This window comes from Python bivittatus, unplaced genomic scaffold, assembly GCF_059951505.1.
Source record: "Python bivittatus isolate LINGU-HERP-01145 unplaced genomic scaffold, Pbiv_v1 ctg000700_np1212, whole genome shotgun sequence".
In the NCBI taxonomy this organism is placed as follows: domain Eukaryota; kingdom Metazoa; phylum Chordata; class Lepidosauria; order Squamata; family Pythonidae; genus Python; species Python bivittatus.
In genome coordinates this window covers 60,822,655-60,832,500 of record NW_028277098.1, presented here as the reverse complement: position 1 = coordinate 60,832,500, position 9,846 = coordinate 60,822,655, and the positions used below count along the sequence as shown (strand labels likewise).

Genomic DNA, 9,846 nt, shown 5'->3' with positions numbered 1-9,846 from the left:
TTTCATTCAAATGTGATAATCAACTGCAAAGGAAACATAATAACCTAATATCAATCCACTCCTTTTGCAGTATCAATAGCAGATATGTCTACTGAGCAGATATTTCATTCATGTTCATGGTAGAGTTATACAATGTTTAATTCTTAGCCTGGACAGGGGGAATGTGAAAAGTGAAGTGAGCTGATGCTTAGGAGTAATGATAGGGAGATCCAACTATATCTGCAAAACTCATGTAAGTTAAAATCTTATAACATAGTGGAAGCAGTAAATATCTATGATGTCTGCCTTTCAACTTAATATAGATAATTTTGGGGGAAGGAGGAGCACAATTTAAAATTACTGGTGTCCCTACAGCATTACTGGGCAAAAGTATTTGGACTACAGCATGATGAACTAGTTAGAATGTGACATTTAAATCATGCACAGCCACTGCATTATTTTAAAATATGCCTAGCACAAATCCCAATGTAGTTTCATTGACTTATATTAGAAGTGCTGCTTGTTTGAAATACAGTTTCTGCTCAGTTTAAACCCGTTACTCTTCCAGAGATGATAATGCTGGTAGAAATGGATTCACAGCTTTTTGTTTTTCATTGATTGGTTCACTCAGATAAACCCAGTACCATTCAAGAGATGGAAGTTTTTCTATTGATCTCACAAACAGGTAGATCATACCCACTGAATATGATGGTCTTAGCAGTGTGATCATTAATTGAATCAAACAAATTCAGTCAGTCATATATCTGACTTTGTTCTTTTATCCTAATCACTGTAATTTTCATTCCATAATATCATTGTTTAGAAAATTGTTAGTAAGTATGATTTCTTGTTGCAGCTGTTTCAGAAATTTGGAGACACCAGCTCTGCAGTGTAACTTGAATGAATGACCAGAGACAACTTCCCTTCCTACAAGCACAGACTTTTTTTATGAATAACCTGTTGCCTCCACAATACTATCTTATTTAGTGCTGCTTTAAATACTACATATGATCACTTTCAGGAATGTACAAGGTCATCAGCAGAATCATTCCTTGTATAATGACCAATTATAATAATTATAATGGGGTTTCCACCCTGATGCTGGTTTATACACTCTTGATGGTGACTATGCTGTAGCTTTTAAATATACAAAAACACACCTCAATGATCTTCAGTACCTGGAAGTATCATGCTGTATCACAAGCGCTTGACACCAACACACCCAGCATTTAGGACATATCAAGTTGCTTGCAGAAATATATCTGAATGGGATCTTCAAACAATTGCAGTGGAATGGATAAATGCTAACTGCTTTCACTTGATGTGATGTATCAGTGCCAATTTCTTTCTATTTGTAGACTGTGGTCAGACAAATTCTGCAAGTTTTTGAAGCACAATGAAAAAAAATGGGCAAATCAAATTGCTAAAGCTAATGGTGGGTTGAATGGAGACATTCTCTTTTGGAGATTTGAGTTTAGCAGGAGCTGTTGTTAGAGAATGTGCTACTGAACTTAAGCAGAATACTATAATTAATTAGATAATAGACTATTCCATAGAAAAGAATGCACTCATGAAAAAGGTATCTTGGATGCAGAGTATGGACTTAGCCAGCTATCAGTGAATGCTAAACAATACTCATTATCAATAGAAGCAAATATGTGTAGCTCAGGGTTGAACTGTGGAGTCCTTGGAGTTCTCTGAGCTTGGTTGTTTTCTTGCAAACATTTCATTACCCAGCTAGGTAAGCTTCAGCCTAGCACTGAAGATGTTATCTAGCCGGGTAATGAAACGTTTGCAAGAAAACAACCAAGCTCAGAGAACTCCAAGGATTCCACAATACTCATTATATTGTATATTCATCAATAAATTTAACTATAAAAGCTAGATGTATTGAAATAAATGACGATAGAAAAGCCTCACTTCTATCTAAACTACAGAGAGAAGGAGAATGGGAAACAGGAAGTTCACTTTGTCTCTTAAATATAAAGATCCATTTTACTAAGGTGAGAACCAACCAACCAATAGGCTAGGTGAGAACCAACCAACACAGAGACAGGATGTGAAGACTCATCCCATCTATCATCTATTCCAGTGTTGTCCAAACTTGGCCACTTTAAGATGAGTGGACTTCAACTCCAAGAATTCCCCAGCCAGCCATGCTGGCTGGAGAATTCTGGGAGTTGAAGTCCACTCATCTTAAAGTGGCCAAGTTTGGACAACACTGATCTATCTATCTATCTATCTATCTATCTATCTATCTATCTATCTATCTATCTATCTATCTATCTATCATACTACCATTTGCACTAGCAATCAAAATAGGCTCATAGATGCAGTGAGCAGTCCCCAACAGTACTGTCCCAAGGCCAATAATTTCTATCATTTTCAGCTCTTTAAAATCTGTATTCAAAAGAGACAATAGATATAAAGCAGAGGAGCACTTGAACAGATAAAATTAGAAATAGTAACTTGCCAGAAAATTTTTAAAAGTAGAGTATAATAGAACAATGTTTAAAGGAATATGTTCACTTCCCTGACATTTTTTTTCAATTTATTCTTTTTTCTCTAGGCAAGTTCAACAAAGGAAGGGAAAAATAAATGTAGGGGTACAAATATTTGGGGTTTCTTATTTCAAAGTTTGTGACAAAAATGATGCAGGAGACAGGTTTTTAAATATATTTTGCAATACATTCTATGTAACAGAACAATATTTGATCTCCAGTGCAAATTTGTGATCTTTGATGGAAATATTTTTCTGTTTTTATTTAACAATGCTCCATTGTAAAAATAAATTATATTAATTAAAATGTCATCTCAATCTTTGTATGTGTTACCTCACAGGACAAATAGTAGCTCTAGAAAGGCAGTGCCCAACCAAGCCAAAATTGTACCACCCCATGTTTTGTTTTCTTCCCAATAAAGGGCGAGCTCAGCCAGTTTGGTTAAAAGTGCAAAGGTTATTTAGCAGCAAGATCTTTGTTCCCAATCCTCATGTTGTGCAAATTCTATGGTTATACCCTCTCAGTGGTTTGATTGCATGGTGGTGGCTCCCCGCTTGACCTTTTTGACTTCCCCTCAGACATTGCTGTATACTCGATACTCTCCCAAAAAGTAGGCTATAGATCCAGCAGTTAGTTCCTTGGTTCCTTATTCAGCTACTAGAAATTAAGGAGGAGGGAGTATTTAAATCAGAACGAATGACAGTATCCTTGTCTTTATTGTTGCTAATAATTTTGTTGTAATGGAGCAAATTGATGCCTGCCTATTTATACCAATCGTTCTGGCTTACCTGCAAAGGGAAAGCAATTATTTTGGTCTGGTCGAAGAAAAGAAAGGGAAAAATTGTCTAATGAAACAATGGATAAGGAAATAGTTGGGTCTACTGTTCTGGATTCAATAGAGCTGCTTAGGCAGGGAAATTAAAAGATGTAAACTAGAGGCGGATCCATTTTTGCTGATGTCACCAGCAAGGTCATTCAATAATGCAGACCGTGGCCTTAAGAGTGAGAGGAGAGCTAAAGTGGAGATCGCTCATCTTTTTCCAAGAGATCAAAGACTTTGGGCCTGGACATTGCAGGAAGAACTGAGGTAAGTAAAGATAAGGATGTTGAAGCCTCGGATGACAATCCTATACACATTTATCTGGGAGTAAATCCATTAAAGACAACATGGTTGCAAATTATGCTAGACAATTATGTATATTTATTCAAAAGTTTGTTGTCTTGAATTAAATGGGATTCTACAGAAAATGTTCATTTGTTTTGGCTTCACAGTAATATTTTAGATAGATTGCTCTGCAATCATGTACTTCCCAGCCCTCAAATGCATCTTTACCAACTGGAAAATTTTTGAAAGTGTAGGGCTAGGATTGTTGTTTCAGGCTGCAGACAGATTGTAGTTTTTAAAATAGTGTTGCTGTTACTGTTTAAGAGGGAAAAGCATTGAAGTAGAAGTACTTTATGGAGAATGTGTTTATTCACATCTGCACATTTGTCTTCCTTTAGCCAAGCGAGGTTAGTTGGATTTGAAAAACATACATAACCTGTTCATTAGTGGTGGGGTTGGAATGAAAGTTTGTATGCTGAGTAATGATCCTACTCTTTTAAATCACATTTAATTCACTCCTTCTCTCTCTGTCTGCATGTATACATCTCTCCAAAATAGCCAGTTATAAACTTTTTCTGCTCTGCAAGTTTTAAAACTGGTCTCAAGCCTTTTTTCTCCAAAAACATTCTTTGATTGTCACTGCTCAGCCAAACTTCAAAGAATGGGGAATCTTGGCAAAGTACAAAATGGAGAGGCTGTCTAGAAATGCTGACTTCTCAGCTGAACCCTGGCTTCTTTCCAGATGTGCACATGCCAGGCTTCCTACTCACTATCTCAAGTCTTTTCTGATCCACAGCTGCATTCTGTCCTTTAGAGCAGAGAGGACAATGATAAATTACAGGAGATTGATGGAGAGCAAGAGAGTGGCAGCTCTTGATCCACAATGATATGTTAGTGCCATGCCAGTCAGCATAAGGTTCTTGCTCTGTAAATGCATTAAAAAAAAACAAAAACCTATTATGTTATATTTGTGAGTAACCATCTATTTTTGCCATGCAATGGGATTTCTGTTTAGGGAAAGACTGTTAACTATGGAATATAAATTAGACTTAAATCAAGGACTGTAACTACAATAATTAGGAATAATTAAAAATGGTAAATCTGTGGGGGTGCAGGGCAGAGGTGACATGTTTGTGTGACTGGGCAGTTGAAGCCAACAGAAAATGAACCAATTGTCTAACAGATTGACAGTGGAATTTAGCCAGAAGATTGGAAGCCCAAGTTTAATTTTATATTCAGTTCACACACAGACACACAAACATGCTTGCACCATGCACACAGAGCTTCCTACAAATGACTCTGATCCGTATCAAACCTGGGACTGAGGTAACATTATTTTTCTTTCAAACATTACTTTGGATGTACTCTGCTTGCTTTTTCCTCTATAACTACGGTGACCATATTTTCTTGGAAAAAATAAAGGACAAACCTGAAAAAGGAGCAAATCTGAAAGAGGTTCATAAGGATAAAAACAATTAATTGTTTATGTTTATAACTTTGCTTTACAAAAAAACTTCAAGAGCAAAACCAAGAAAAACTTTACAAAAACACATATTCTAATAAAAATATCTAAAATCAAACAGTATATGTAAATTGATTTTAAAAAGACAATTCCGTTTCTGTATTTTTCACACAAATGTGAAAGACTCTGCATTAAGTGGTACCATTTGTACGTAAAAGTTAAATGACCAAAATAAAGGACAAAAGCGAGGTTTTGAAAAACAAATACATCTAAAGGAGAGCTTTCTGAAATAAAGGACTGTCCTTTATAATGAAGGACGTGTGGTCATTGTATCTATAAACCCATTCCAAACCTCGCCTGAAGTCTATACCAATGTTGTTATCAAAATTAATTTTTGTGGGCAGACTTCAGTTCTAATGCAGTTGTGGAATATTTCAAAATGGTCACGCTTTCAAATAATGATGTTTATCAAATTCATTACTATCTCCCTCCTACATATAGGACAAGATTGGACCCAGCTGAACTACTTGGCTGAGTAATTTTCCCAATTAATTCGGGGAGGACAGCTAAACATAGTAAATCCTTTTTCTCTTTCTCTGTGTGTCTAGAGAGAGAGAGAGAGAGAATGATGCTTCTGCAAAACGATAAATTATTATATAAATAGAGATGAATGATTAAGCATAATAAAGCCTTGATTGGAAAACTAAAGATGTAAGCCAAAATAGGTTTTGTGGAGTGGTTTGATACTAATACTACCAAAGCTTCTATTTGTCTTCAGAAATAATACACACACTTACCTGTATATCTAAGATGGTTTTATTGTATCTGCTGCATTATCTCTTTCTAAAATTTACTGTTTCTCCTATTTATACTTGTTTTTTTCCACAGTGCTTTCAGGTATTCCGTGGGTTGCATATGCACTACCTTGTTAGCATTTTAATAATAGCCCTGAAATGTACTGGGTATTATTCTGTTGTCCATTCCAGATAGCCAGGCATTTAGGGCAAAATTCATACAAAGGACATCCTGATTTATAGGGCTGCTGCTGCTGCTGCTGCTACTCTTCCTCCTGGTGTCCACAGGATGTTTGGGCCCACAATTTCTGTAGTTGTGTATTAATTTTATGGTACATCCTGCTTTTCTACTTGTTGGGCATTTTGTTTTATAGTCCTAGGACTATTCTATTGTATTTAAGCATGCTCAGTATTGTATATTTTAAAACCTAATAGGGGAGAGCTTTTCCATTAGGGTCATACAGAGATCCAGATTCAAAAAGGCAAAAATGGTTTGTAGCATATAGGGGTGCTCACATGTCATTTCTCAACAACTCTTTAAAGAAGCAGCACCTTTTCCTGGGTTCTGATGACAACCATGTTCGATTTAAAGGGCTACACACACTCTAAATCATCCATTCCTCCTCAAATACTTTCCTCGTATTACATAAATAACATGCATAGAACTGAAAGTCCCTTTTCAGCATCCAGTATGAAAAGTTGTCCATGTAGCTACCACTTCCACGAGTGCAACTATCACATATCATTTAGAGTAAGGGGTTCCTAAATGTTTTGCCATCACACCTCCCTCACACAATGAAAGGTGGGACTTGGGAAAGGTGGATTTATTGTAACAATGTAACTAAAAGGTTCTTCACACTTTCCCTGGACTCTGTCTGCACCTCCCCAAGGGAGGTACACCTCACAGCTTGGGAAACCCTGGTCTAGAGTGTTCTGGCTTCCTTCATTTTTTATTTCAGATCTGCTGCATTCCAGGATGAACCTATTAAGTCCCCTGCTCCTGCTCCTGTTATTCTTCGGAGTTCAGTTTGGAAAACCTGCAGACAGCTATTTCCCTCTAAAGGGCTTCTGGCCTCAAGGTAAGAAGTAGAAGCAGTCTTGATAGATTTTTATTAGATTTGAGGAAAATCCTGAAGGAAAAACAACGCTGTTGTAAATTTAGGAATGATCTGAAACTGCTCTGCAAAAAAAAAAAAAAGAAAGAAAAGAATTTTCACTGCTCTTTAGGGAACATACTCCTGGGGTTCTTGTGTCACTGCATCCTGGAGCTGTGAAACAATACGGATTTGAAGGGAAAAGGGTAAAGTGTGTGGGGGTGCTCATATACTACCTGTCAGCAACTCTGTAAAGAAACTGAGTTTTTTCCTGGGTTCCCTCTGCATCTAAAACACAAATCCCAGGAAAAGATTTGGTTTAAGGAAGGGCTATGGGTGCTCTAAGTATGCTCAGGTGTACTCTTGAATTATCTTTTCCCCTTCAAATCTAGAGCATGGTTCAGCCTTAGGAGAGATATCCATGCTTTTCATCATTCACTAGACCTTCAGTTCTGCCATCATAAATTGGCAGGGCTTTGAATTTGATGCTTCCTTTATGATAGATGAGACGAGTCTTTTTTGCTGTGGCCCCCACCCTCTGGAACATTATCCCCCCTGAGGTGAGGTTAGCTTCAACCCTTATGGTTTTTCGGAAAGCTCTCAAGCTCTGGTTTTTTCATCAGGCCTGGGGATCCCCTGGCAGCAGAGAGCCCGTGCACCATGTATAACATCTTAATTTAACCCTCTCACAATCTTGTTCTTACTCATATTAGCTATTTAATTGTTTTAACTGGTTTTTATATTCTGTTTTAATTGTTGGTTGTATTGTACACCGCCCAGAGTCACCTTGTGTGAGATGGGCAGCCATATAAATTTGATAAATAAATAAAAGTTATTTTACATGCTTTGTCCTTCCCCCACGCTGATATGTTCTCTCTATAAACATTTCTCATTCTTTCTAGCTAAACCTCCCAGAGGCATTGCCAATTGGGTCCACTGGGCTGATGACATCCCATGTTCTAAAAGGAGCTTCATCTCTGGCAAAGAAGGTCTGAAATCCACGGTAACCCTTCTGTGCAAGCGGCAAGAGCATCAGCTGCAGTTATGGCCAGGGACATCTCCCACAAGAAACAAGGGGGTCCCATTGCTGCAAGAGGCATTGCTGTTAGAAGGGGACCATGATCTCTCCACCTACAACTTGAATTCCTTTGGGTTAAGATATGGCAAGAGGCAAGCAGTGAAAGCCCAGGAGAAAATATGAAAGCCTGAAGAATAGTAGGGAGGCAGGCATGCAGGAGAGGGAATAGTTGGAGATGGAGAATTCCTTCTTCACTGTTCCAATGAAATGGAAGGCTATGACTATGACACAGTTTAAGTATGCAGTAATACTTTCTGAAAGTACTTGTATATCCTACATATACTCACATATAAGCCCGTCCATGGACAAGCCAACCCTTGAATTTTAACTATAATACCATGAAAAATGTGCCACCTGTGGATAAGCTAATTCTAAAAATTAAAACATACCAAAAAAAATTGAGGGTTTTTTGTGGGTTTTTTCTTTATCATTTTTCATGGTATTTTAGTGAAAAGGTTGAAGGTTGGCTTATCTGCGGAAGGGCTTATATACGAGTATATATGGTATACTTTTGTTGAGAACAAGTCATTGTTTCCTCCTTTCTTTAATGCCAGACATTACAATAAAATTATAACTAATAAACCACATTAAAGTTAACATATTATTTATGCTAATTTGTGTATTGTATTATTTTGATGCAAGAAAAGGAAACCAGCAACAAAAAGCAATCTAGCAATGAATGTGGTATGATTTACCATACCATTTTAACAACAGTGGTTGGGAATCTTATTCACTGAATATCAGTTTGGAATTTTGTTCTTTCTTTCTTTTTTTTTTTTCAAATTTTGTGAAGGGAATTCAGATCACATAGCTAGGTCAGGGTATAAAATGAAATTTTTCAACTTTTCAGAAATATTCCAGGAGATCCTTGTTTCAAACATAGTACCTTTGCATCAAAAGCAAAATCCTTTTAAAACATAATCTTAGGGTCCCAGGAAGAACAATTCAAAAGACATAGGATATACCACCTCTCTTCCTCAAGGGAAGAAGAAGGAAACTCTTATACTGTATGGCTCCCTCTAGAGCAGTGTTTTTCACACTTGGCAACTTTAAGATGTGTGGACTAACACATGCTGGCTGGGGAATTCTGGGAGTTGAAGTCCACACATCTTAAAGTTGCCAAGTGTGAAAAACACTGCTCTAGAGACTGCAGAAAAGCCCCTCAATTACTCCTTATCCATTGAGGCACTAGTGGTGATGGATGCAAACAAGAGAAAATGGAGATGGACTGGGAATGTTCTTTCATTTGGTATGCCCATGAAGATGGAAGGAGCATGACAGGTTTGGAGTGCCTAATTGACTGTTGCTTATGGTGGGACCAGCGGAGACAAAATAAGCAAAAAACAGACACCCACACAACATATTCATGTATCTTTTATTCTGTTAGCACAAGCTGGTAGGGATTTGAATTTGGCCTCTTTTTTTTTTAATCACAGCTAAAGTCGCCTTCCCTTGCTCTATCCAACATTTAAAAATTAGGCATAGATTTTTGGCTGTTATATCAATCCCAGAAGTTGTTGCTGCTCTTGCTACCTATGAAAATCCGGGTGCTTTCTTTTTCAAGTGAATACTCTCACAGTGAATTAAAAGCAGAATAACAGACCTGCAACCATGTGCAAGATTATTCACTGAAAAAAGTCCCCAGGTGTGGAAGAGAAATCTGGAACTTACAGGGGCTGTTGATATCAACTGAGAAATGATCCAGTTAGGTGTTGTGTATTGACCTTCTGCCTCCCAACAAATAAATATATAGGAAGAATTGCCCTTTCCTGCTGACAGCCATACTCCACCACCACCCCTCCAGCTGCTATTAAAAGCTTCTAATTACAAATT

The 9,846-nt window shown here is 37.4% G+C and overlaps 2 protein-coding genes across 2 annotated transcripts in view; both read left to right on the top strand.

Annotated features, from left to right (window-relative positions):
- GOLT1A (golgi transport 1A) overlaps window positions 1–2,786 on the top strand; it is an 11,196-nt gene extending 8,410 nt beyond the window's left edge. The window contains exon 5 of the mRNA XM_015887554.3: window positions 836–2,786. Coding sequence (XP_015743040.1) covers window positions 836–874 — 39 coding nt within the window. The 3' untranslated portion in view covers window positions 875–2,786. The remainder of the gene's footprint in view (window positions 1–835) is intronic.
- Window positions 2,787–5,783: 2,997 nt separating this feature from the next.
- Window positions 5,784–8,484, top strand: KISS1 (KiSS-1 metastasis suppressor). Its single transcript, XM_088154064.1, has 2 exons — window positions 5,784–6,920; window positions 7,838–8,484. Exons 1-2 carry the CDS (start codon window positions 6,818–6,820, stop codon window positions 8,134–8,136), a joined length of 402 nt encoding a protein of 133 aa, XP_088010190.1. The 5' UTR covers window positions 5,784–6,817; the 3' UTR covers window positions 8,137–8,484.
- Window positions 8,485–9,846: the final 1,362 nt, after the last annotated feature.

Bases quoted from the DNA above. Each gene is read 5' to 3' on its own strand.
- KISS1 (XM_088154064.1), top strand. From the start codon at position 6,818: ATGAACCTATTAAGTCCCCTGCTCCTGCTCCTGTTATTCTTCGGAGTT. The intron at 6,921-7,837 runs GTAAGAAGTAGA...CATTCTTTCTAG, and splicing joins AAAGGGCTTCTGGCCTCAAG to CTAAACCTCCCAGAGGCATT.